This window comes from Rhinichthys klamathensis, unplaced genomic scaffold (genome assembly GCF_029890125.1).
Source record: "Rhinichthys klamathensis goyatoka isolate OS25496 unplaced genomic scaffold, OSU_Roscu_1.1 h1tg000758l_1, whole genome shotgun sequence".
Lineage (NCBI taxonomy): Eukaryota > Metazoa > Chordata > Actinopteri > Cypriniformes > Leuciscidae > Rhinichthys > Rhinichthys klamathensis.
Window position 1 is genome coordinate 57,441 of NW_026607163.1, and position 27,955 is coordinate 85,395.

At 39.7% G+C, this 27,955-nt stretch overlaps 1 protein-coding gene across 3 annotated transcripts; it reads right to left on the reverse strand.

Moving 5' to 3' along the window:
- tulp4a (TUB like protein 4a) lies at nt 1-27,892 on the reverse strand. Of its 3 annotated transcripts, none has more exons than XM_056242816.1 (15): nt 27,773-27,892; nt 26,779-27,029; nt 26,320-26,653; nt 16,702-16,830; nt 14,370-14,531; nt 12,063-12,243; nt 10,527-10,634; nt 9,523-9,683; nt 8,404-8,628; nt 7,057-7,291; nt 6,721-6,865; nt 5,867-6,038; nt 5,680-5,773; nt 1,936-5,126; nt 1-577 (listed from the first exon to the last, which is right to left on the reverse strand). In XM_056242816.1, exons 3-15 carry the CDS (start codon nt 26,569-26,571, stop codon nt 461-463), a joined length of 5,172 nt encoding a protein of 1,723 aa, XP_056098791.1. In that variant the 5' UTR covers nt 26,572-26,653; nt 26,779-27,029; nt 27,773-27,892; the 3' UTR covers nt 1-460. The 3 variants fall into 3 exon arrangements, with proteins under 3 accessions (XP_056098791.1, XP_056098790.1, XP_056098792.1); XM_056242815.1 differs by having other exon boundaries at nt 26,320-26,702; XM_056242817.1 differs by having other exon boundaries at nt 5,867-6,011; nt 26,320-27,029.
- Between the last annotated feature and the right edge of the window lie 63 nt (nt 27,893-27,955).

Consider the following 27,955-nt stretch of genomic DNA (forward strand, 5'->3'; position numbering starts at 1 on the left):
TGCTAATGAACACAGCATTAATGGTTTGACCGTTGAGCTCATTCAGGGTTTTCTGTCTGCCAAAGCAAGTCCATCCTATCCTACAAGACTGGATATTCAGTCTTACTATTCGTTAATAAAATGCATTTTATGACTGCAAGCCAAAAAGCATCTAAATCAGATGCTAGCAATCGAACTCCAAGGGCACCACAGTCCCTGGAAGTGAGTTTAGATATGAGTTTGACAAACATTAGTATCTTATGCAACAAACACAAAAACATAATTAGTAACATGACAGTATGTTGTACAGCAATTGATTTCAGTGCCCAGTAGTACCGCTAACACTTGGAAAATGTGGCAATTACTTCCCAGATGTAATTTTCAAGTATTAGTACTGCATCTTAAACTGGGAAAAAACAAAAAAACTAGAGAGCAAAGGAAAGAAATGGTATTGTTGGCTAAAACGTCCATGCCCGGGCGATCACTTGAGGCGCTGGGTGACGTTAGCGAGCGCTACAGCAAAAGCTTGCACGGCGGAGAAGGGATACTGGAAGTCCAGTATGTACGCGTTCCCGTCGATCCGTCCGAACTGCATCACCTAGACGGAGCAAAATAGGCTAAAGTTAGCAAACGAAACAGCATCTAAAGCTTGTATAAAAGGCAATTCAAGGTCCTTGCACGCCGAGTCCGAGTTTCGTATGCGTCCGTCATTCGGTGGCTCTGAATTGTCAAAACACCTCTCATAATACTTGCTACGGATGTGGAAAACGCTGAAAATCGAACCCGATACGATTTTTTTTATGACGGACGAAAGTTTCGGAGGCGGTGTGTGCAAACGTGATTGACATTTAACGTTAGGTCGTATTTATTTTTTAACGTGCGGAAATTTCGGACTCGGTGTGCAAGGAGAAAGTAGAAAAAGTTGCTTGTCCGGACAAAATAAGATGCTATATCTATACATTTGATCAATACATTCAATTAGATTACAGTCAAACCAAGATTTATTCAGACAGCTTCAATATTTCTCACATTATCAGAGTTTATTCGCTTTAGGTTTTTTTTTTTTTTTGTGCTGGGCAACGATTAATCGCATCCAAAATAAAAGTTTGTGTTTACATAATAATTATACACAGTACACACACATATATTATGTATATAAAAACACACACACACACACACGCATGTATATATTTAAGAATTTTTTTATTTATATATAAAATATTTATATTAGTGCTGTCAAACGATTAAAATATTTAATCGCGATTAATCGCATTAATGTCATAGTTAACTCGCGATTAATCGCACATTTTTATCTATTCTAAATGTCTCTTGATTTCTTTTTGTCCCATTATTTTTTCTCATTTTAATGCTCTTATCAACATGGAAAAGTGGATCGGCTTGCTTTGTGCAAATGTTTTTTATTGAAAACAACATCGGCGCGCCTGTTGTTTTGTTTCCGGTCTAGCTAGATCCGCTTGTGCTTTGGTCGACGAAGCAACAAAACGTCCTCGCGCGGCACAAGCCATTGAAATGAATGGGTTTCATAGTGCAGCTACAAAGTTTGCTAGGCCAAAAAGACCGCTAATCGCCCGATAAAAAAATTTACGCCGTTAAAATGGGTTGGCGTTAACGCTGTTAATAACGCATTTAACTTTAACAGCCCTAATTTATAGATAATATAAATGATGTATAAATATATATACACATGCAAATATTTCTTAAATAAATACTGTACATCCATGTGTGTGTATTTATATAAACAACATAATTACACACCGTACACACACATATTATGTAAACTTTTATTTTGGATGCGATTAATCGATTAATCAGGCTACTTGTCCGGTCGGGCAAGTCAAATTCTCTTTAAGTTGCCAAATCAAAAAAAAAAATCCACTTGTCCCGGACAATCGGACAAGCGTTAATGTCGAGTCCTGCAATAGATGTGTTGTGTACCTGTCTCCCCTCGAGCTCAATCTGGAAGTTCTTGGCCGATTCCTGCGTGACTCTTCCTCCAAAGTCCAGCTGGTAAACCTGCGTGGCTTCGTTCCACAGAGGCTGTTTGTTTGCCATGATGTAGACGAACCCCTGGCTCCCGAGCCCACGGTCCTCCTTCTCGTTAGCCTTCCGGCATTTGATTTCGTCCAGCTCGCATCCTCCCGCACGCAAGTTTCTTTTCGTTTTCCAGCTCTTTTTCCCGCTCTGGCTCTGGTTCATCAGCTCATCTCCGCTGATGAAAAGCTCCGGTTCGCTTTCCGAACTGTCCTGGAACTCGTTCGTAGTGGCCTTGCTTAGCTTTTTGGCTTTCAGCTGCTCTTTCTGGCCTTTTGGTTTCTTCTTGTCTCGTCCACCTAATCTGGGACTTGAGATAAGCGAGTTGAAGTCACCAAGGGCACGACCCTCTTTTTTAGACTTATTCCCTCCTCCTTCTGTGATTGCGGGAACGTTGGCTTCATCTGTCCGACTGTTTTCCAACCGCTTTCGGTTCTTCTTCCCAAACCGATCTGCTCTTTGAGGAACCGGGCTTTCGTTGAGCGAAAGCACTTCTTGAAAGCCTTCCCCGGCTTCAGCAATAGCTTCCGGAGGACTGACCACATTTTGGGGATCTGGAGGTGGCGAAGAAAGTGGAGGTGGTTGAGGAGGAGGAGAAAGAACAGGTTTATCCAACATATGGGAAGTCTTTGGTGGAAGGGAAGGAGCAGGACCTTGAGGACTTGGCAAAGGTGGACAGGGATTATAAGAACCCCATGGATGAAGAGAAATGGGAGTCACCGGTAAACTAGAACAAGTCGTCGTCCCAGGGTACATTGGTGGGAAGCAAGCAAGGTTAGGCAAATTTGGCGGATACCCAGGCGGCAAGACCACAGCTTGATCTTGCTGGGAGAAGGGAAGAGGAGCGACCAACTCTTTGGGAGATTGGGGACGTGGAGAAGCTAACGGGGGAGCGTTATACCCTGCACTTGTTGGATAGGGCAATGCAATCTGATACGCTCCTGCTTGTTGGAAAGTTGTGACATTAGGACTTGTCGGAGACTTGGGCGAGAGGACAAACGGGAGTCGGGAAACATCCAGATGTTGTGCGGGGCTGAGAACGAGTGGAGGAGGCTTGTGGGAAGAAGCAGGAGGGACTCCAGAAGGGGGAAGAGTCGGCGTACGCTCTTGAGGAACCCAGATCTCTTCAGTAGCGGATGGATCCCATTGATACGGAGGAGGCCGTTTGACTGTCAAACTCACAACCTCTGTGTTAAGAGCCATTTGCCTTAGAGACTGATTCAACGACTCGTCCTCTGTAAAGGCGGAGTTGATGTACTCAGTTCTGTCTCGGTTTCCATTGCCACCGGTTCCATCCATACTGAGCAAATTGTAGGAGGATTGGGAAGGCAAAGGCGAGGCACTGTTTGAGTGCACTATAACAGTGCTGTGAGGCGCACCACCCCCTGAAGGTGGGAAATCTTGTCTAATGATTGTCCCACCAGCTATTCCATTACTCCCACTGCTGGAAGCCCCACTGCTAATCCCATTATTACTACTGCACTGACTGCACGTATAAAGAGCCGTCGGTCCTCTCGGTTGGTACGAAGCGGACAAGGTATTAGCTTTAGCCTTGGAGGGAAGAGTCCTCTGGGGATCAAGCATCTGGGAGACCTTTAGCGCAGCTTCCCGACTGTTTCGCCTCAAGGTAGCATGAATCAAACTGCTGTCCAATCTCTGGCCAGGGTTACGCCCTCCTCCAACCTGATTGGCTGAGTCAGGGTAAGGAGGCGGGTCTCCGCTTGGTATAGAGTACCTTGGCACAGTGAGACGGTTTAACGTGGCTGAGGCGTAGGGCATTTGCACCTTCTTCCCGTCAACAGTAGAGGAAGATGACGAGACCCTGAGGGTTGCAGAGCTTCCCGGGCCCTGAAGCGTGTAAACATTCTGGTTGCAAACTAGTCTCGTGCGCGGACGGCACACCTCCTCCACATTTCCACTGCTGTCAAACGTGGTGATGCGTTCGTATCCCAATGGGGTTTGGTACTGAGTTGCTTGTGCACCAGTTGGATACAGAGTCAGATCCCCTTTCTTTAGACAAACGTCCCCTGAGGATTGAGTGCTAGTGTTGCTCCCCGATGAGGAGGAGTTCGTAGAAGAAACGGCTGAAACCGTGCCGGGGTACGGAGGAGGCGGGTTCATTTTGCTAATCTCAAGAGGGGCGGTAAAAACCACTGCATCACCCTCAGCCAGTTGTGGGGCAGAACGAGTCGTTTTGATTTTAAGCAGGAGCTCGTGCTCCACCCGCTCTGTACTGTGCTCTGCTGAAGGGGGAGCGACTTGTATTGTAGTTTGGGGAAGTTGAATGACTGGGTTTGATGGTTGACCTGAGGGCAAAGTTGGAACGGGGATTTGGATCTGATGCTGCTGCTGCTGTTGTTGCAACTGCTGCTGCATCTGCTGGTGCTGTAGCTGAAGTTGCATTTGCATGTGTTGCTGTTGGATTTGATGCTGAAGCTGTTGCTGCATTTGCTGTTGCTGCTGCATCTGTTGGATTTGCTGTTGCATGTGTTGCTGTTGCTGTTGTTGCATGTGCTGATGCTGCAATAACTGTTGTTGCTGCAGTTGATATTGTTGAAGCTGTTGCTGTAGCTGCTGTTGTTGATAATGTTGTTGCAACTGATGTTGTTGTTGTTGCGATTGCTGTTGTTGTTGGGACTGCACAACTAAAAGCCGACCAACATCCATTCCTCCAAATATTACCTGTCCAGGACTAGAATACCGTGCAGGAACGGTATATTTTGCCGTGAGCACATTGTCCTGCTGTCCTTGGTCTGGGACTCCAGGTGGTGCCACAGTTGAAGTCGGATTGGATAATACATCTAATTGGACGTTTTGATTGGCTAGTAGGGATTGGACTAGGCCGATGCTTTGTGTTGGGGACATGGCTTGGGCAGGGCTGTGTATGGGGGCAATAGGTATGTTGACAGTGCAAGTTGGATTATCATCAGTGATTCCTGATGCTCCTGTGACCGGCAGGTCATCCTCATCCTCACTGAAGACATTAGGACTAAACATAGGTAGGTTAATGTATTCCACTGAGATCTTCCTCACCTCAGGGAGGTATATGGTCATCTGTCTGGGCTGGAGGTGAAGCAAGCTAGTCTTGTAGATAACTAGTAAGACCGGAAATATATATTAAATTAGGCAAAGTGGGATGTATAAGTCAATTTTGTATAACCACTAGGGGTGTAACGATACCCTTGTGTCACGATACGATATTATTGCGATACTCCAAGACATATGATAAAAGGTTAACAAAAAATGTACTGTTGATTAAAATGCTTAATTTGGGGGTGGAAATTAATATTCTTGGACTTTGGTGCTGGAAACCCAATGCACAGGACAATAGAGACACCAGAATAACAATATTCATGATTCTAAAGCTGAAAATACAGAATTATTTTAGTCGAATATGCTTGCGCTCTGTCACTGACTAGATATATTTAAAATAATGTATAGGCCACTTTTTACTGGTAACATCAGACATTTGGCATTGCATTAGTATACATTATATATAGTAGTTTAATAAAACTTATCACACTGTAATTTTTATTTTGGGTAAACTATCCATGATACAAATTGTCGATATATATCGTGACACGATATATTGTTACACCCCTAATAACCACATATCTTGTGGTTCATATTACTGAAAAAATACAATACCTGCACCAAGATTTGCAGGCAAAAATGCTGCAAGCCCCACAATTTTGAACTTTGTTCCCCATATGTTAGACGTAACTTGCGCGAGATAATTGTGCTACAAAGCAAGGAGACATAAATATTAAGAGGGAAACATTCATATAGAGATGTTTTTACAAAATGTGGTGTATAACTAAAAAAAATGCAGTACCTGTGTGATGTCATCTAGGGGAAACTCTCGCCGGGTCAGACTCGGAGAGCCAATGGAGGGCTTGCGAATGGGTAACCGTGGCGATCGGGATATTTCCTGCGTGGTTCGGGAGATCTTGGGGGACTTGCGGGGATCTATATTTATCCTGTTGGTAAAGGGACACACTAAGTCTCTACAGAGAAGGTAGCAAACGAAGAGAAGAGTTCAAGGTGAGTTTGTAGCAGCATGCAGTACAACAGTGTTTCTTATGCAATTCTGAAGCTTCACGCTACTCAGATACACTTTATTTTAGGAGAGCAGGATTCATTTATTGTTACAAGTGATTGCAAATGATCATGTTTTTGCATCTCAATGAAATTATCAATGCTTAGCCATATCAAGTATCAATACTACTTATATAAGTTAAAGTCCCCCTGTGGTGAAAATCAAGCGTTTAATGTTGTTTATGTGGTGTTTTTAATATGCTTAAGACAAATCATGTGTAAATAAGTCAACAGCATGTTCTCCTTAAAACTGCAGTAAAAGACAGTCTCAAAAACACGGTTTGAAATCGCTGGTGTTTCTGACGTCACAAAACGAGCTTGTAACCAATCAGATCAACGTGTGATGATCAACCAGTGGATCTCTGAGCTGAGTGAGTGAGTGGAGGCGGGGCTCATTTGCATATTCATAGAACCGCGCATACTAAATGAGGCACGAGTTAAACTCAAGCTGTTTTAAGGCGTGAAGACTAAATATGTCATTTTGGTGATCAAAGATGAGTTTTAAAGGATACAATTATTGACTACAGGGGGACTTTAAGAAAAGCAATCCGGTCTAACAATGTTCTCACAAATCTAAATAACATGCATTACCTGGGAAGTTTGGGAGACTTGCTCCCTCTGGAGATCTTTGGTGATTTCTTTCCAACCCAATCATCGTTGAGCTCAATGTCACTAGAATCTGAGCAATTGCAGCTGTCAATCATGGAGGGGATGAAGTTGTTGCCATAGACTTCATCTGTGATAAAGAAACGAGCATTTTTTTCTCTGCTTACTTTAGTTTGATTTTCTCCACATAAACAAAATACATCACACAATTACAGATATCACATTTAGTATAAGAATTCCACATGTCTTGTAAATAAAAAGGGGTACATTTTGGTACAGTCGGTCAAAACCAACCATATGTACTTGTATAAACACACACACCTGTTTTCCCATCAGTCTTTGGGTCCATGATGACGAATTCAGGGCGAAGTTTGCTGATCCTCCGGCCTTTCAGAATAGGAACAAGCCCTCCTAGATACTCCAGATATAAAGTGTAGCACGGGCCGCCGACCTCAGGGTTGTCCTCGGTGCGCTTCATGGTGCAGTGCAAACGCTCGTTACCCGTTGTTGGATAACTAACAAAGTCTCGCATGTTGTTGGGATCTGGGATGGGAGGCTAAAGGGAGGAAAGCGTGCCACAAAAACAAAGACAGATGGAAGAATGGGACGCAATTGTTAAGGATATTCCTTGAAATTAAGTGATAAAATCAGAAATAACTTTTTACTGAAACCAGTATTCAAAGATTTAATGGTAACACTTTACAATAAGGTTCATTAGTTAACTTCCGAACTGCACTAATACAACATTTAACATTTACTAATACTTTATTAAAATCTTGTTAACATTAGTTAATGCACTGTGAACTAACTTTAACAAATACAGTAACAAATGTATTGCTCATGGTTAGATCATGTTAGTTAATACATTAATGTTAACTAATGAACCTTATTGTAAAGCGTTACCGATTTAATTTACTCAAGGGTCTTTTATTGTCATTCCATACACATTTTTTCGAAGGACCGAAGCTAAGTACTAAGGTCCCGGTCAAAACACAAGATAAAAACATTAACCGATAAAAACATTAATAACGAGGGTGTATGTCTAAGCAGCTTCGTCAATAAATAACATAATAGCAATAAAACTAGAATAGACAACTAATAAAATAATAAAAACTGCATAAATTAGTAGGACATAAATAGTAAAATATGGTAACACTTTATTTTAAGGTGTCACGGTTACAGTGTAATTATATATTTAAGTACTGTGTAATAATAATTAACAACATGTGCTTACTATAGGGTTAGGGTTTGGGTGAGGGTTAGTTGCATGTAATTATGCATAATTTACTGTTATTACTATGGTAAGTACATGTAACAAGGACACTGTAAAATAAAGTGTTACCAAATAAAGTGTAACCTAAAATATTATTGCACATAAAATGTCCTTGAAATACAGAATAAACTACACAACCTTAAAACAGGCAAAATTCTCTGTTTCTGTTTAAATTAACATTATTTTTGTTACCCCATTGGCAGATAATTTTGCTTTTTTTAAGCATCGACTCACTCAATTTTGATTAATTCCCCCGGAAAACAGGACATGATTTCTTATGTCATTTTACTTATCTAGTAAAAGCAGAATTTTTTTATATTTGCACTGGAAACAAGACAAAAATACTAAGTAAGAAGAGCATTCTTTGCAGTGCTTATGTGATGTTCAGTTTGTACCTTAACGGTGGGAGCGAAGGCAGAAGACACGTATGTGCTTAGGCGAGAGGGCATGCTGAGCTTGGCCACGTCTTTCTCCTCGTGAACCGCACTGGCGATGGCCTTTTGGCACAGCATCTGCAGGCTGGCGACTCGGTGTTCGACTCGAAGCACGTACAGCGCCGGGCCACAAGCCAGAAACAGACGCGAGTCTCGATGGCCCCAACACAGCGTACTGATCGGCCTCTGGATACACGTGCAGAAACACATGAGTATACAGTCAAACCACAAATAATTCTTAAAGATCGCAGCAGAATCATAACGCATCTCACAGCAACCGTGTTTTCATTACTGAATGATTCAGCATTTTGAATGAATCGGTTGAGTCAAAGATTCAATGACTCGTTCATAAACAACTGCCTCATTCTTGAATGAATCGGTTGAGTCAAAGAATCAATGACTCGTTCATAAACAACTGCCTCATTCTTGAATGAATCGGATGAGTCAAAGATTCAATGACCTTTTCATAAACAACTGCCTAATTCTTGAATGAATCGGTTGAGTCAAAGATTCAATGACTCGTTCATAAACAACTGCCTCATTCTTGAATGAATCGGTTGAGTCAAAGAATCAATGACTCGTTCATAAACAACTGCCTCATTCTTGAATGAATCGGATGAGTCAAAGATTCAATGACCTTTTCATAAACAACTGCCTCATTCTTGAATGAATCGGTTGAGTCAAAGATTCAATGACTCATTCATGAACTGCCGCCTCATTCTTGAATGAATCGGATGAGTCAAAGATTCAATGACTCGTTCATAAACAACTGCCTCATTCTTGAATGAATCGGATGAGTCAAAGATTCAATGACCTTTTCATAAACAACTGCCTCATTCTTGAATGAATCGGTTGAGTCAAAGATTCAATGACTCATTCATGAACTGCCGCCTCATTCTTGAATGAATCGGATGAGTCAAAGATTCAATGACTCATTCATAAACAACTGCCTTATTCTAGAATGAATCGGTTGAGTCAAAGATTCAATGACTTGTTCATGAACAGCTGCCTCATTCTTGAATGAATGCTTTATTACAGTCAGTGTAAAGGGTGTGTGTGTTTATAAGAGCAAACACTCACCTGAGCAGGTGTTTCCAGTGAATAAATATTTTCACCACTAACATTGTAAAACTTCACAATGGCATTTCGGGTCATTTGGGAAGGGTCAGAGGTCATTACGAGTCTCTCCATCCCAGTAACAGCCAGCAAGTCGCCCTGAGAGCACCACTGCACGACCACATCTGACACACACACACACACACACACATTACTTTTGTATAGAAAAAAGTACTTTATACATAATTTTATCATCAGTAAAAACATTTAAAGTGCCCCTTTCATGCAGTTGTGAATGTAAAAGGTTTGCAAAGATTCAAAGATCAAATAAAGTTAGTCTCCTAAAAGAAAGAAGCGATTCTGATCTGCTGAAACGAGTCAGTAATTCCAGTCTCACATGTAGCTAATTTGCATAATCCCCGCCTCTGGTCCTGATTGGCTGAGCAGCGTCTCTTAGCTCCGCCCTCAAACACTGTAGTGTATCTGAGACTGGGAGAGTTCGGCTCGTGTCGAGGAGACGCTGTTTTCTGAGATTGAGACGGTGAAACCCACGCCATCGTTAGTTAGCTGAGAGTCAGATATGATAATGAGCGTTTGCTCTCTGACCAATCACAGCAGAGCAGCTCTCAGAGAGGCGGGGCTTAGAGAGGCTGAATCTCCGAACGAAGCGTTTCAGACACTGAGAGAAAATGAGGCGATGCTGCAATAGATATTAGAAAATTAAAGTGTTTTTTGATCTTGGATGCATGTGAACACACTGTGGGAACACAATTAGGAAGCTTTAAAATAGCAAAATAGGGGCACTTTAAAAAATAGCAAGTAACAACGATCATTCACATATTTAATTTGCATTTTAATAGACATCATTCTCTGTTCTCTTAGACAACAGATTGTTTCAAAGCAGCTTCACAGTAAGAAACAGTAAAATAACAAAATCATTGATGCAAACTTCATCATCAAATATAAGTTCTGCCGTAAAGCAACTCTACCGAAGACTAAATAAATAGATGAAATGTATAAAGAAGAACCTTTGAGGCCAGTGCGTATTAACGTCGGCGAGAGGTCATCATAGTTGCTCATCAGACTGATGTCTCCAGACGTGAAGCAGACGGTCAACACCGGCTTCAGACTGTGACCTGCAGAGGAAAGGCTGCTTTAGGGGTCGTTCCTTCACAATGTGTTGGTTTGAGTGTTTTTATTGCTAATTTATAGGGTTATTGTTACTAACTAGAGATGCACAGACTGTGTTCCCTTCTGATTTTTATGTTTTCTAAAGTAAACGGTAACACTTTACAATAAGGTGCATTAGTTAGCATGAACTGCACGTATACAGCATTTATTAATCTTTGTTAATGTTAATTTCAACATTTACTAATACTTTATTAAAATCTTGCTAGCATTAGTTAATGCACTGTGAACAAACAATGAACAGCTGTTTTTTTTTTAACTAATATTAACAAAGACTAATAAATACTGTAAAAATGTATTGCTCAATAATGAAAAAAGTTATCACAAAAAAAAAAAAAAAAAAAGACAGGGTTATTGTTGTTAACTAGGGATGCACCGATCTATAAAACTAAAAGCTACTTTAATTATTAATAAAACTAAAATCACAGTTGTACATCTGCATTATTTACAAGGGAAACTACAGCCTGAAAAGGACTAGAACATTATTGCACTAATGGTTTGTTTTATATGCTTGTAATAAACGAAGAGGCCGTACGATTATAAATCTCTTCCCTTGACTGCACTTTAACACTCCCAGCATAAGCTCAAAATCAATATGCGTCCCGAGGTGAGCTGTAAAAATGGATTATTTAGTGACTAAAGCCGGGCGGGTGCACACTTTAACCACGATTTGGCCGTCTGAGACTAATTTTGCAAATCCTAAAAGATTCCTCAGATCCTAGGCTAAAATCTGAAGTCTTTGCTCGTTAGTTTGACGTGTTCACCGACAGCCGATTAACGCGATCAAATCATTTCGTAGTCCTGCTGTGTGACTTCTCCTACGACGGCGGTATAACGCCGTTTGTCACAAGATGTAAAATAAGTCTGATGTCCTCAGAGTGTGTGTGTGTGAAGTTTGAGCTCAAAATACCCCACAGATATTTTTATATAGCATGTTAAAAGTGTCACTTTTTGAGGGTGAGCAAAAACAGTTGTTGTGTGCGTGTGTCCCTTTAAATGCAAATGAGCTGCTGCTCTCGGCACAGGGGGCGGAGCTACAACAGCTCGCGTGTGTTTGCCGCTTTAATTACCTCACACACTGAACAGTTCAAAAACTTTTAGCCTTTTATGTTTAAAACGTGTTTATAGCAGAGGGGGCGGAGCTTCAGATTCTAGAGAGCTTTTGATTGGACAGAAGATGTGATAAAAATCCGGGATCCATTTTAGTGGAAGTGACTAAGCTTTGAATGCTTATATCTCCTAAATGCGCATTTTGTGATTGTTTTGGAGCACACCAGATTATTCATAACATTACGGCTAACATATTCATACTAAGAGCTAAAAAAATTTCAATTTTGATTTCAGGGGGTCTAATAGGGCTCGTGATCCGGTGTTACCCTGCAGAGGTGTGTACTCATCGGAGTCCGTGTCGCTCTCGCTGCTGTCCTCCACGAGGAAGCTGGGATAGTTCCAGGCCATGCTGGCGATGCCCTCGGCCTCGTGGAGGAGAATATGAGCCAGCATGCGCCCGTGACAGTCCATGACGATCACCTGACCGTCCGCCGTGCCGAACAACACCTGAGGAGACGCACCAAACACAGTTACAGTTCCAAAGATTGATTCAATTGACCGTTTTTGAGAATAAATGTGTATTAAATCGAATCTAGAAAAATAAAAACAGGCAATAATAGCGAATTTATGAAAAAATAAAACATTTCATTATTGTAAAAAAAAAAAAAAAAATATATATATATATATATATATATATATATATATATATATATATATAGAATTAAGTCAATAAAGACATTTTGATTATAAAAATTTAGTTTAACCATGAAAATGTTATTCACAGAAATTAAAACAGAAAACACATAAAATATGAAATTAATAGGGCCCAAAAATGTAATTTTCCTTAACCTTTTAATAAATTGCTGTTAAACTGAATGAATTGCATGATTTCAATTTATTAGACGTGTATTTTGATTATTAAAACTGAATTAAACATACACACACATATATACACTCACCGGCCACTTTATTAGGTACCCCATGCTAGTAACGGGTTGGACCCCCTTTTGCCTTCAGAACTGCCTCAATTCTTCGTGGCATAGATTCAACAAGGTGCTGGAAGCATTCCTCAGGGAGTTTGGTCCATATTGACATGATGGCATCACACAGTTGCCGCAGATTTGTCGGCTGCACATCCATGATGCGAATCTCCCTTTCCACCACATCCCAAAGATGCTCTATTGGGTTGAGATCTGGTGACTGTGGAGGCCATTTTAGTACAGTGAACTCATTGTCATGTTCAAGAAACCAATTTGAAATGATTAGAGCTTTGTGACATGGTGGAAGTAGCCATCAGAGGATGGGTACATGGTGGCCATAAAGGGATGGACATGGTCAGAAACAATGCTCAGGTAGGCCGTGGCATTTAAACGATGCCCAATTGGCACTAAGGGGCCTAAAGTGTGCCAGGAAAACATCCCCCACACCATTACACCACCACCACTAGCCTGCACAGTGGTAACAAGGCATGATGGATCCATGTTCTCATTCTGTTTACGCCAAATTCTGACTCTAACATCTGAATGTCTCAACAGAAATCGAGACTCATCAGACCAGGCAACATTTTTCCAGTCTTCAACTGTTCAATTTTGGTGAGCTCTTGCAAATTGTAGCCTCTTTTTCTTATTTGTAGTGGAGATGAGTGGTCCCCGGTGGAGTCTTCTGCTGTTGTAGCCCATCCGCCTCAAGGTTGTGGGTGTTGTGGCTTCACAAATGCTTTGCTGCATACCTCGGTTGTAACGAGTGGTTATTTCAGTCACTGTTGCCCTTCTATCAGCTCGAACCAGTCTGGCCATTCTCCTCTGACCTCTGGCATCAACAAGGCATTTCCGCCCACAGAACTGCCGCTCACTGGATGTTTTTTCTTTTTCGGACCATTCTCTGTAAACCCTAGAGATGGTTGTGCGTGAAAATCCCAGTAGATTAGCAGTTTCTGAAATACTCAGACCAGCCCTTCTGGCACCAACAATCATGCCACGTTCAAAGTCACTCAAATCAACTTTCTTCCCCATACTGATGCTCGGTTTGAACTGCAGGAGATTGTCTTGACCATGTCTACATGCCTAAATGCACTGAGTTGCCGCCATGTGATTGGCTGCTTAGAAATTAAGTGTTAACGAGCAGTTGGACAGGTGTACCTAATAAAGTGGCCGGTGAGTGTATATATATATAGCAGATTTCATAGAGCCCTATTTTTATGTTTATAACTTTTATTAATTAATGAAATTGATGTTAAATAGCATAAGTTTCATGATTTTAATTAATTAGACATGCTTTTTGATTAATTAAATTGTTGTTAAATTGCATAAGTTGCATGATTTTAATTAGATGTTTTCTGATTAATTAAATTGTTCTTAAATTGCATGATTTTAATTAGACATGTTTTTTGATTAATTAAATTGTTGTTAAATTGCATGATTTTAATTAGACATGTTTTTTGATTAATTAAATTGTTGTTAAATTGCATGATTTTAATTAATTAGACGTGCTTTTTGATTCATTTTAAATTTAATATAAAATGGAATCCAAAAACATTCAAACAGAATCAAATAAAAAATGTGGGTTTTTTGGGGGGAAAATAAAGCAGATTTCGTTCACAGAGCCCTACTGAAAGGTCAGAGGTCGTCCGTTACCTGCTGGTCGTCGGGGGTCCAGATCCCACATGTGATCTGACTCTCCAGGTTGATTTCAGAGGACCAGTGGCGCTGCCCGCTCACCGACCCGACCAGCACGAAACCGTCCCGGTAGGAGATCAGCGCCTGCGTGCCGTCATGTGACCAGGTGAAGTCACTCACCTGCGCAGGAACAGTCAAGCCACCTTTATTCACACAGCGCTTTATACAATACAGATCGCTTCAGTGACAACAGCAAAATAATGTTTGTGTCTAGAAGAAAATAGTGTCACAGTCCAGCTTAAGTAAGTTTCATTTTTGTTGTAAAAAGTTAATTCATATATATATAGCCGCTCTGGAGAAAACCGTGATGTCACTGTTTATCATTAATTCAACAGCAAATTGACCGTTCGCAAAGACCCGCCCCCTTTAGTTACTGTTGCTATGTCCGACAAGCCACGCCTCTCTCACACACACAGTGAAACACACATCGCGGAGCAGAGAGGACACACACTGACAGACAGGACTTTTGATATGAAACAAAGTCTGAACTTTCAAATTTGGTCATTTTTTAGAGAAATTTAAACAATAAATACCGTTTTGTGGCCGTTTAATGTGTAAAATAAACAAACATGAATGAACATCAGAAGGAATGTTGTTTTAACCGCGGAGAGACGTCACTACACACGTTTATCAAGTTCAAATCCTCCAACGTTAATCTACTAACTCTCCAGAAGGCTTTGTCGGACAAAAATGGCGGATTCGGCGGATGGCGGATTATGATTGGTCAGATCGCCTGTCAATCAAACTCCCTGCGACGGGTCAATGAGGTACAGCCAAGCGGCAACCTCCCCGTCTCTCTCTTGAAACCAACACGGAAGTGAATTAAACTGCAATTCATCGAGTGGCCGCTTGAGGCTGACTGCAAAAACGAGTCAAATCTGCATCTCCCCCATGTTAAAATGCCTCACTTCACAGCAGAAAAAAACATGTTTACAGCCTGGTGGCAAATAGTTGTTTTGGTCTATATCGCTAATTTTGCCCTTCATAACGACTGTGAGGGGGGTGAATTTTTTTTACAACTCATCCGTTGAAATTATATTAAGCCTTAAAGTTCTGCATAATTAAGGGCGTGGCCACTTGAGTGACAGGTGGATTGCCGCTGCTTTCACTGCTAGTCGTTTGTCTGCTGTCTGTTAGCGTCACCCTCAGCTGTGTTTGTGCTTTTTTCGGGATTATTTCATACAATTGAATACACGTATTATACCTTCGCCCATGCACGCCGTTGGATTCCGTCGTTGTCGAGGATGGAGAGAACAACCAGCGCTGTATTTCCAGTTGTTTCCCTCGCATGCACTAATCTGGATGTCTGACAATTTCATTGCTTTTTTGAGTTTAGATTTAAAAACGTCTGTAGATATAGAGACCACACTCATTATGCGGTACTGTTGCTCTCACGGAACAGATTACTTTTTTAACTTTGTAGTGTAAAATAAAAAGTACCGTCAGAATCCTGCAAGTGTCAGAGCTTTCTCTTCGTCCATGCACACTTAAATGAGCGCGGATTTCTAGTGCATTTACTGAACTTCTGAGGTAAAATCTTTAATTGCTGGTTTAAAAGCTGGTTTAACCCATCTGAGAAATTGAGAGGCGGCCCAAATCAGATGATATCAGATGAAAATAAGACTGAATAAAGCTCTTTTACGAACTTGACGTGCGATGCCATGCTGACTGACATGTATGTGCATGAATCACTGTCACACGCACAAGCTCAGAGCAATATTGTAAGTAACTGTCTGCATGATAATACATTTTTAACTAGCAGAATAATAATGCATTACGATACACATAGTTGACTGCTTGTATGTTGTGAGAAATGTGTGTGATCTGTGTTATGTACTGTTGTATAGCCTACATGCTCTTAACTAATTGCCCCTTTTGGGATTAATAAAGTTGAGAAAAAAAAGTAAAGTAAATAGTCTCACTTTTAGTTACGTCTTTTAACTATTATAATATTTCAAAAGGCAAAAAAATGAACTTTAACTATTGGCTTTAATCTTCAATCAGCTGTCACTTTAGCGCGAGGCCAGTAGCATATAGCATTAGCACCTCTGCTCCACCCACGATCCGCCTCTTTGCCCATTTTATTTTATCCGGTAGTGACGAGAGGTGACGCGCTGCCAAGATGGCGACGGTTAGCCCCGCCCACTTTAGGCTTCAAAAACGCTCTTCAGAAACCTACGGGTGACGTCACGGATACTACGTCCATATTTTTTTACAGTCTATGGGTACAGCACATGAATCATGTGTGGGCGAACCGTGAAGGTGAGCTTGATGATGGTCTTAGCCTCACCTGCGCTCCTCGGTCATTGACCAGCTCTACAGACCAGCGGCCCTCGTACTGGATCCACACGAATATCCCCCCGTCCGTGTCACAGGTCGCCAGCTTCTGGAAGGGTTCGTTCCACCTCACCAACACCACCTACAAGAAAAATAAGACACTTTTCAAAACAAAAGAAATGGCGGATCGAGTGAGCGCATTCAACCGCTCGGTGCAGTTTACCCCAGCGGGAGATATGTGTGTGTGTTGGAGGAGTGTAACAGTCACAAGGACATTTTACTGGGCAAATTTAGCGGAGAATGCAGTAACAAGAAGAAATGTGTAATTTGGACAAAGATTATCGCCTATGTTTTCTTTCGGCTGTTTGTAGTGTAACTGATTGTCACTGCTGGTTGCCACGGTAACAGAGTCTTAGACATAAGTTAGCCTAAGGTGTCTAATTTTTTTGGTCTAAATTAAGTCCGTCTTTATTTTTGTGAAACAGTCTAACTTGCATTAGGCTAGTCTATAAGCACATTTTAGACTTGTCTAACACTATAGAACGGTCTAAAATAGCTTTGTGAAACCGGCCCCTGTATTTTACTTGTCCCTACTATTGTCTTTATTCCCAAAAATTTACTGACATTGAGCAGTTTTATCTGTATATATTATATATATATATATATATATTATATATATATATATATATATATATATATATACACTACCGTTCAAAAGTTTGGGGTCAGTGAGAATTTTATTTTTATTTTTTGGAGGAAAGAAATCAATACTTTTATTTATCAAGGAATAATTAATTTGATCGAAAGTGACAGTAAAGACATTTATAATGTTACAAAAGTCTTTTGAACTTCCTATTCATCAAAGAATCCTAAAAAAAAACAAAAAAAACTGTACAACTGACAGACCAACAACTGTTTCAACATTGATAATAATAATAAATGTTTCTTGAGCATCAAATCCTCATATTATACTGATTTGTGAAGGATCATTTGACACTGAAGACACTGACACTGGTGATGCTGAAAATTCAGCTTTGATCACAGGAATAAATTACACTTTACTATATATTCACACAGAAAACAGCTGATTTACACTGGAATAATATTTAATACTAGAACTGATTTTTGTTGTATTTTTAATCAAATAAGCGCAGCCATGGTTAGCAGAAGAGAATTCTTTTAAAAGTATTTAAAATCGTACCGACCCCAAACTTTTGAACGGTAGTGTATATATATATAAGAAATATTTGCATGTGTATATATTTATATATATAAATAAACACATTTTTCTTAAATATACAGTATACATGCATGTGTGTGTATTTATATATACAAAATAATTATACACAGCACATACACATATATTATGTAAACACAAACTTTTATTTTGGATGCGATTAATCGTTGCCCAGCACTAATTTAAATAGACTAATTTATTTGAACAACTTTACTTGTTAGCATGCAAAGGCCTCCAATAAGACAAAAAGCATTTTTTTTTATTTTGTTATGCAGAGCTAGGCATTTATTTTAAATATTTAAATCCCAGCCAATGTATAGCCTATATAAATAAGCGAAAATAAAAATATATTTATATTAAGTGATCGACCGATATGAGTGTGAGAAACACTAATTCACAAACCAGGGTTCGTACAGAAACTGTAAAATGAAAATAAACTTAAACTTTAAGCACAACTTTTTTGGTTCATAATCAGAGATCGCACAATATCTTGAGTATTTAAGAACTCATATTACAGATATAAGGTATCCAAAACACAACATCATACATTAAATACAAAGTTTATAATGCTAGTATTATTCAATAAATAATATTTTATAATATAATGTTGGTGTACTTCATATATTTTTTTCGAAAAAATAAAAATTTCATATATATTGTATTCAAGCACTTTTAAAGCACCTCTTCGTAAATATGGCTGTTTTCAAGGGTTTTCCAGGAATTACATTTAAAAAAGTCAAATTCAAGTTCTTTAAGCATCTTGTATGAACCCTGACACACACAGCGTGTAAACAACGTGTGAGCAATCCCATAATGCCAGAGACGCAGGTAAAAACACATGGGTCTATATTGAGATCAGAGTCGTTCTGTTCAAGATAAGAGCAGGGATTACAGCAGAAACCCAGCGCCACAGAGACGCAGTAATCTCCTGCTTTATTAACTCACTACCGCGTGTTGAGACGCGTTACACACGTGGCATCAGTACGGGTAATGTCACGATCCGACACACATCACCACACCATATTACTGCGATACTCCAAGACACATGATAAAAGATGAACAAAAAACTCCTGTTGATTAAAATGCTAAATTTGATATTACATGGTGTGTGTAAATGAATAGACTTGGACTTGAACCCAATGAACAATAGAGACACCAGAATAACAATATTCATGATCCTGAAGCTGAAAATATAATTATTTTAGACGAATGCTTGCACTCTTTCACTGCGTAAATATATTTAAAATAATGTAGGCCACTTTTACTGGTAACAAGACATTTGGCATTATCAGGACACACAAATATGCATTATTATACATTATATTCACAATATGTAAGATTTTTTTAATAAAATATCCAAAAATCACTGGATATATTCACAATAAAAATCACAATATATTTCCTGCAGTTGTGCACTTACAATATCCCAAAAGTTCCCAAAGATTTTGAATTTCAGAGAAAGTCCAATTTTAAATAATTGGCCGTCCCGGAAAACCTGTTCACTTATATCCGCGTTATCCCTGGTTTCCGCTCGTACTGCCGTAGTAACCATGGCGACAGACGTGGACAACAGCGTTGCGGCGCGCTCACGCGGTTGTAATTCGTTCAAACATTATGGATCACGGCAAGCAGACTTTGGGACAAAAGGAGAACTAAAAGGAGGATCAATATCAGCGTGGCGTTTTCGAGATGCCGAGAGCTAGCGTCCGCGGCTAACTTCGACTCGACAGAGACGCCGCTCTTACATGTACTTTATTAGACAGGTGAGCGAATGTACATAAAACTAATCAATGTTATATAGCTCAACATGATGAAATGTTAGAATATGATCAGTATGTTATTCTAATGTTGATCCAGCTCACTGCTAGTCTCATACAGACAAACTAACACATAGAATAACATTAACACACTCAAATGTAGTTTAGTGATAGTGTAGAGCAAGTGAAGCAGCGCTGCGTTCCCTCACAAGCTTCATTCGTCTAATAAACTGACCTGTGTGTGTATTATTCAGCACTTGCGTGTAGCTCGGTAGAATTAAATGTCTTATTCCTAATATCCGCGGGACTCGCGTTGCGTGTGGCGCTGGTATACGTCTCTCATTAGCACTCGCGCTCTGCTTCACTACAGTCATGATAAAAACATCAATGTATTCACTCATCCATAAACATTATTAGATCCGTCGGCATGACGACAAGTTCCATAATTCCGCTTATGCGTCATCAACCTACGCCTTTGTTATCGTAAGCGGTTAGCGACCCCTAGCGGCGGAAAATATTACATTTTGTATCTTTAAAGTGATACATTTCAGGGTTTTTCAGCTAGTTTTGCTTCCAGATTGAACTGAAATTTGTATTGGACAGCAAATACAGGCGACCCAATCCAGAAACCGAGTGGTTGGAACCCATATTTAATGCAATGCATCACATGCATGAAGACTTCCAGTCCAGTAACAGATTCTCTCTTTAACCTCCGACGCGACCCATGATCTGGTTACATAAGGTGGACTTAACTTGTAAGAGGACAAAAGCTGCGTAGAAAACATGAGTCATCTTTGCACCTTATGATTAAAGGATCGTTCACAGAGAAATATGAATTCTCACAGACGATGTTGTTCCACACATGCATCTGTTATTATTTTTCCTTCTTTAGTGGAACACAAGGAGAAAATAAAGATCCTTTGATTTGTTTGTTTTTGTCATCGTCTGCTTTCAATGCATGAAAAATAGCAGCGTAAATATGGATGTAAAATAATAAATGTTTTTGAAAACAAAAAAGCTTGTTGAATTGCACAACTTGGAAAAAAATATGCATTGCATTAATAAACCTGCTTGCTTTTTAATGCATTGTATTTTTCTGTTGAATTTGTGGAAGCGAATTTATAATGCCTGTCGTCGAATATTATAGGCTGTGTTTTTAAACAGAATTAATATTTTGGAAGTGAAATCTGAAAGGTGAATATGGATTATTGCATTTTTATTAATGGAAACGTGTGAGAAATTAAATATTCACAGCTTAAATATACAACCGTGTTGATTTCAGCCCATTAAAATGCAAGCAGGTTTATTAATGCAATGCATATGTTTTCCAGGAGTGCAATTCAACAAGCTTTTTTGTTTTCAAAAACATTTTTTATTATTTTACTTCCATACGTAAACAGGAGAAAAGGAGCTCAAATTATCACATATTTTAAAAACATAAATAAAAGTTCACACTGTGTGCCTTAAATGGGCCGCCAACTAGATGAGCTAATATTTCCTTTCTCCCAAACTACTATTTTTAGAGGCATTTGGCCTCACTTTACAGATAAAGTATGAAAGAGTGTGTGTGTGTGTGTGTGTGTGTGTGTGTGTGAACACGTTTCATATGAGAGGCAGATGTCGAGACGCTTTAAAGATGCAACAAGGTTAAGAATCCCAACAGAGAACAGATTACAGCTGGTTTATTTTTACCCACATCTATTTTTTGCTCTCTTTATATGTGATGGACACTTGCATGGTGAAAGAAAGCGCTCGGGAGGAAGAAGGAAAGCAGTCTTCGTTTGTGTGATGATTAGATCAAACATTGGCTGTTCATTTAGAAAGTGTTTTTGCATACAAAACACGAGAGGAACAGAGAAATGCAAGGTCTCAAGAAGACATGTTTGTAAAAGTTAAACTTTTTTATCTAGGAAAAAAAACACAACACTCACGGTTACACTTTATATAAGGTGTCAGTTACAGTGTAATTATATATTGAAGTACTGAGTAATATTAATAAGCAAGTACATGTGCTTACTATTAGATTAGGTTGAGGGTTATTTGCATGTAATTATGCATAATTTACTGTTATTACTATGGTAAGTACATGTAACATATGTAACTGTAATATAAAGTGTTACCTGTGCTTCTTCAGATTTGTATCAATTAACAGAAATGTTAAGAGTTTTAGTTAACGATCATAAATCAAATTCCAGCCTACACTAAAATAATAATAGCATACATTTAGCTTCATTTACATGTGACCACCCTGCATATTTGGGTCACGAAGGTATTTAGTTGTTTGTGTGTATTCTACTTTCTATTTATATATGTCTATTTCAATTTATATCCACCTTATTCCTGACGACCTTACTGCGTTTTGAATTATGGGTGGCACTTCCGGTTTGGGGAACTTCCATTCAAAAAGGCTGAAACGAATCATTTTAAATCATAAGGTTGCCCTACAAATAAAGCTTAAATTTTCAATTTTTCCTTCATGATTTATTTTCAGACATCATGAGAATAACGTTATACTTGGTATTTTAACGTGACATGTTATAACAAGAATATCTATGGCAAGAGCTCTTTTCAATCGCTGCTTTCTTTTCCTCATGATGATTTTTATTTTTTCCTTTGCAATCCGCTGTAAAAGTATGAAAAAAGTACAACATATACGGCACATTTGTGGTCTGTTCTCCCGAATTTAATTTACAATAATAATTCACTGGAATGCACGAAGAATCTCTCGTTATTCTCCTCAAATCCTCACGTCTCTTTCCAGGTTTGTTTTCACAGGTAAATGCAATTTATAATCTGTCAAAATGACAGAAATCACTTTGATATAGTGTCACGTAATGCTGAAGTTAATGAACATTTTTGATTAAGGCTTGTTATACAATATATTTGCCTACTACAGTGATATTTAACCAAAGACTCGCGCGTTTGGGGCTATTTTTGGTCTGTTGACCTTGTTGATTCTTTCAAACTTTTAAATTTCATTTTAATGTTCGATGATTGAAGGGTGAGTCGATTAATGTCATCTCAAAGCGTCATGGGGCGCAGGAATAAGGTGGATACAGTACATTTTTTATTTATTTAAATTAATTATAATGAGTTTGCACTGAACAGTTCAGTTGCATTTTCTGAATTCTGAGTGGCAGTTGGGAGTTGCCATGACGACTGTGGCGTATCCTCAAACAACACAGAGACGACCAGTGGAATAACACACAGTTTTGTCTCTCTCACTCACATTTATTACTAAAAGTTAATAAAAATGATCAAATTTAAGAAAAATAACTTATTCAGATGCTTTGGCGTCTACTATTTTAGTTCAATTGGGTGTTGGTTTTATTAATGATTTTGGTCTAGTTATATTATAGAAAAGTCTGTTAGTGTGAATCAACTGTGAGAGAGTCTGAAATATTGTATTATTATTATACTTGTTGTTTGATTGTGTGTGTGTATCTGCATTTGCTTCATGGTATTGAAAACTATGATTAGCCTAAATAAAACACCACAGAGAAGACCACTGGAATAACACACAGTTTAGTCTCCTTTATCACTAAAGGGAGTAAGTTACTACAGAGATCAAACTGAACGCAGAATTACATATTCCAGAAGAGAGATGGTTATAATGATCTCATACCTCATAACCTGACAGATCTCGTTACCCAGCGTCATCAGCCGGCTGTCAGGAAGGGGAATTAAACCATGATTGATTTCACACCCGTTACCCATGATTCAACGGCTCGACGAACACGAGAGCATTTCCTATTCATGAGGCGTTTTATGATTCACTCGATGCGTTTCTTAAAGATACGAAACGAGCAGCATTATTCAGTGTAAAGATGTCATTTCCACGGGAACAGGAAGAGGGCGGGGCATATCGAACAGCTCCTCCCCCTTTTTTGAAATAGCCAATAGCGTTTTGTTTACATCCTAATCTCCTCCATATCGCTTTAAAATACAGCATTCTGTGCAGAATTCAAAGGATCTGATACGTTTTCTGGTCCGCGTCGCCTCGATCACGTGACACTAGCGTGAACATTAGCCTGTCTGAATCGTCCCCTATCCCAGAGGTGGACACTAACAAAGACACATTTACTCGAGTGCTGTACTTAAGTACACTTTTTGAGTATCTGTACTTTGAGTATTACTTTGTCTGGAAACTTTTTACTTTAACTTCACTACGTTTGAAAGACAAATATCGTACTTTTTACTCGCGTTTCTGTCGAGGTCCTCGAGTAGAAAGTTGGAAATTTAAAGTACTGTAAGTATTACATACAACAATAATAAAACAATGCATTGACATTTACTTTTGATACTCAAGTACTTTTAAAAACGAGTACTTTTGTACTTTTACTTCAGTAAAAATCGGTCCGTACAACTTTTACTTGTAAGGGACTGTTCGTTATTTATTTAAGGGGCCACCGGAGGAGATTTGAGATCTGTAGTCAAAAAAGACTTGACCCTCCCTTCGCCAGCAATAATTTTTTATATGACCCTCCAAAATGATTGTGAAAAAAGGCATGACCCTCCCCGATAATTTATTGATTAGGCTACTTTTCTGGTTTGCACTTGGCAAAGATGTTCAGATAGCCATTCGATGATAAACGACTAAACTCCTGCTTTCTCATCTTGCTGTAATGATACACCAAACCTACAATTCGGTTCGTATCACAATTTTTGATTTGGAAAAAAAAATCATGTTTTCGGGGCTGATGCAGTGGTGACGCGTTCATGTAAAATGTAAGGGTGGCGCTGCCAATACAGTATCTTAAAGCTGCCACAAAGAACCAGCAAAAGTAACGATTATGAATAATATAGCAAGGGGACATTTTAATTGTTTATTAATAAACAAGTCTTTGTCAGTGTCGTTGCAAATATAAAGGTGACGATGCTGACTCGCGATCTTCGCAATAGTGAAAGCGCCAGAGAGAAATGCACATTTCGGATTACATTAGCAGAGAGCAGTCTGTCTGTTTTCTTTTGTTTTGAATTGTTCTGTTAAAAAGTAGACATGTCAAGCTTTCTATATATTTATCAGGTCTGTGAGGCAAGTAGCCTACTACAGCCTATTATGATGTTTCGTTAATTTATTTGACAAGAGTCCAGTTCACGCGCAGGCGCCTCCGTGTCATGATGATTTTCTACTATTTACTTCTTATATATTAAATCCAGACAATTTGTTGATGAAACATTGATTAAAATTAAGATACAATTTATACAAAACGAAATTCACTTTAAAGAAAGGCTTTCTACAAAACAACACTTAATAAAGTGGTCAAAATCATGGCTGGCCATGTCTCCCGATATATTGCGTAGGCTATACTTTTCATAATTAACATAGATGGAAAAAAAAAACATTGTAATATGAAATGTGGTAATTTAAAAATGTGGTAGCCCTATGTCCAACACATCACACTCCACTGTTATGGGGTCAATTTCAGTAGATTTGCTCACTAACATTGTTGTGGAAACACAATAAGAATGGAAACTGAAATATGGTAGTATCGTGCTACAGCGCACATTATATCGGCTGCAGTTCTGGCGCCTCAGTCCCAATACTGTAAAACTCGACGTACATTCACATCACATGTTAATGCAGCGGTAGAGTTACACTCACAGGACACTGCACTTATTCGCAATCACAAAAGTTCATTATTTGCTCGTGCTTTAAAGCTTTGCCGGGTAAACTTTACTTTGGCGTTCTGTTCTAATACACTTTTTCTGAGCGCGTACTGAAGTGCGCGCGCGCACTGTCAAACAGCGCCAAACTAGATTTTTGTTGGGTCAGACCATAGATAGCGATGGGGGGCCGAGACCGAGAGAGCTACATAAAGCTACATGGAAAAAATTTGCACCAAACAAGCCACTTTGAAATGTAGCTGTTTTGATGAATACAAAAGTTGGGTGACCCTCCCCTATAGACTAAAAAAGTTGGATGACCCTCCCCTCAACAAAGAATAAAAAGACATGACCCTCCCCTATTTTCCTCCGGTGGCCCTTTCCATAAATACCGAAAGGTCCCTAACAGAGTAATGTTTGACCAGGAGCAGCTTCTGTTTTTAATTAAGGGGGCGGAGCTTCAGATTCTAGAGAGCATTCGATTGGACAGAAAATCTGATGAGACGCCGAAGTGCAGCGTGATGTCATCAAAATCACTGATCCGGAAGTGAGAGACTAAGTTTTGAATGCTTATATCTTCTAAATGTAATTTTGGAGCGCACTAGCTTATAGATAACAGTAACGCTAACATATTCATACTAGAAGACAAAAACATTTTGATTTCATGGGGACTTTAAACATAATATGCACATGATATTTGGTGTATTTTGCAAGGCTCTCACACCTTTTTGACCAATGACTTTCAATTCAAATCAAAATTGCATTTAAATTCCTTCCTTTTAAAGGCCTTTTCTAAATGCAAATTAGAATTTGAAGATAACCATGCAAACATACGCAAAAATAAAAAAGTCATATTCACACGAGATCGACCAATATGAGAGAGTTAAAATAGCCATTACATTTACTTTCTCAGGCACTTGAAATCACTTTTTATTTTAAATGCCTTTTTCCCAAGGAAACCTGAATCTGGAGGCGTAATCTGCCCCACACACACCCTTAGGCTTGTCGTCGAATGCTTCTAACGCCCTACCTCACTATTGTGTCCCCTCAGGTTGAAGTTGATGCGCTGTGGGGTCGTCCGGTCTCTCCTGCAGTGGCTGGAGGTGAACGTGACGCCCACGACGCCCCTGCCGTTCCCCGTGGCGAGCCAGCCTTCCTCATAATAGCGTCTCCTGCACACGGGCTTTTCCTTCTCGCTCCGGGGAACGCGACCCTTCCAGGACAGGCACAAGATGTTGGAGTCGCTGCACAGGACGGGACCGTTCTCCACTGCGGCGAACATGTCTGCGCGGTCGGATTCACGCAAATCCACGAAGTCACCCGGCTCACCGGCGGGTCCTTGGGGTCCAGGTGAGAGCGGCGGCCTGTTCACAACCACGTTCGGTCCGAATGCATCCGCAAAACTGCATAAAACTACTAACAAGGCACATATATTATCATGCTGACAGGCAAACACAACAAGTGCCCGGATGTCCAAGCAGGAATTCACCTGTGTGTCCGACTCCCAGCAACAAAGAGGTTGAAAATATCCAAGTCTCAAAGAAAACTTTCCCCTCCTTCAGGCTCGCAGCTTAACCTCATGATGTCATTACGCACGATGCCCCGTTCGCGGTGACGTCACCGACGGATGAAAACGCTCCGGTCCTCGTGCTCGTGGTGGCAGCAGCGCGCGCACGGGATTCTCCAGCGCGTGTCGTCATCGCATCAGAGGAGCCACCGGCCAATCAGCGTCGGGGATTCCTTTGTAGAGGACAACGGCAGACATATAAACACAATTAGCGATTCAGAATTCAGCACAATTAATCATGATGATGATCATCATCAATAACAACGTAAAAGTCTCGAATGATGTTGAGGTTATCAGTATAAACTCAAAACACAGTTTTTTTTAGTTTGCTAGGTAAGCAGAAATACTTTCTTAGCGGAATAAATGGCGGTTTAATTTGCCGTTTCACCGCAGTATTTCGTTAAAATCCCCTGAAATTACAGTATAGCAACACAAAACGAAGAATTAAAGAAATATTTATTAAAAGCGATCCCTCATGGCTCTAGTTCACAAGTAAACGCCACAAACACTGGATCTTTTAACCGCTTTATGAGAGATCCAACAAAACAACACCGATATTTTGAGAATCAATGTATTAAACGATCCTGATGAACTCGACGAGAACATAAAACCAACATGATCACAGTGCTTGTTAGATTTAACAGCTGACACTTCTGAGAAATCCGTCTAGATACAATCTTTACATGTACTCGGTTGATTCGTCTAGTAAAACGCTTTTGTAATCATCCCGTTGTTGAATTAAACCCTCTTTGCTGCATTTCTGCGTCTCTGGCTTTTGTTAGCTCCGCAGCTACACTCACTTCGCGCGCTCCCTCGTTGTTTTTCCACTATAAAACACAATAGCAGGATGAGCTAGAAGAAAGGAACCGGGCTAGGGATGATACCGAAACCCAAAGGAAGCCGTGGCGATGTTTACCTGTGAGTGTGGATGTGAGAAGAGTGTGTTTTTAGCGCTGCTGTCTCGGATTCTGATGATGCCTGGGCCGCTGCGCTGGGTCACGTGACCACCATATGATCACATATTATATATTTTCCCCTCAGTGATTTATTTCCAGAACGTGTACAGGGTGATGTGTATTTATTTGTTTATGTAAAAACT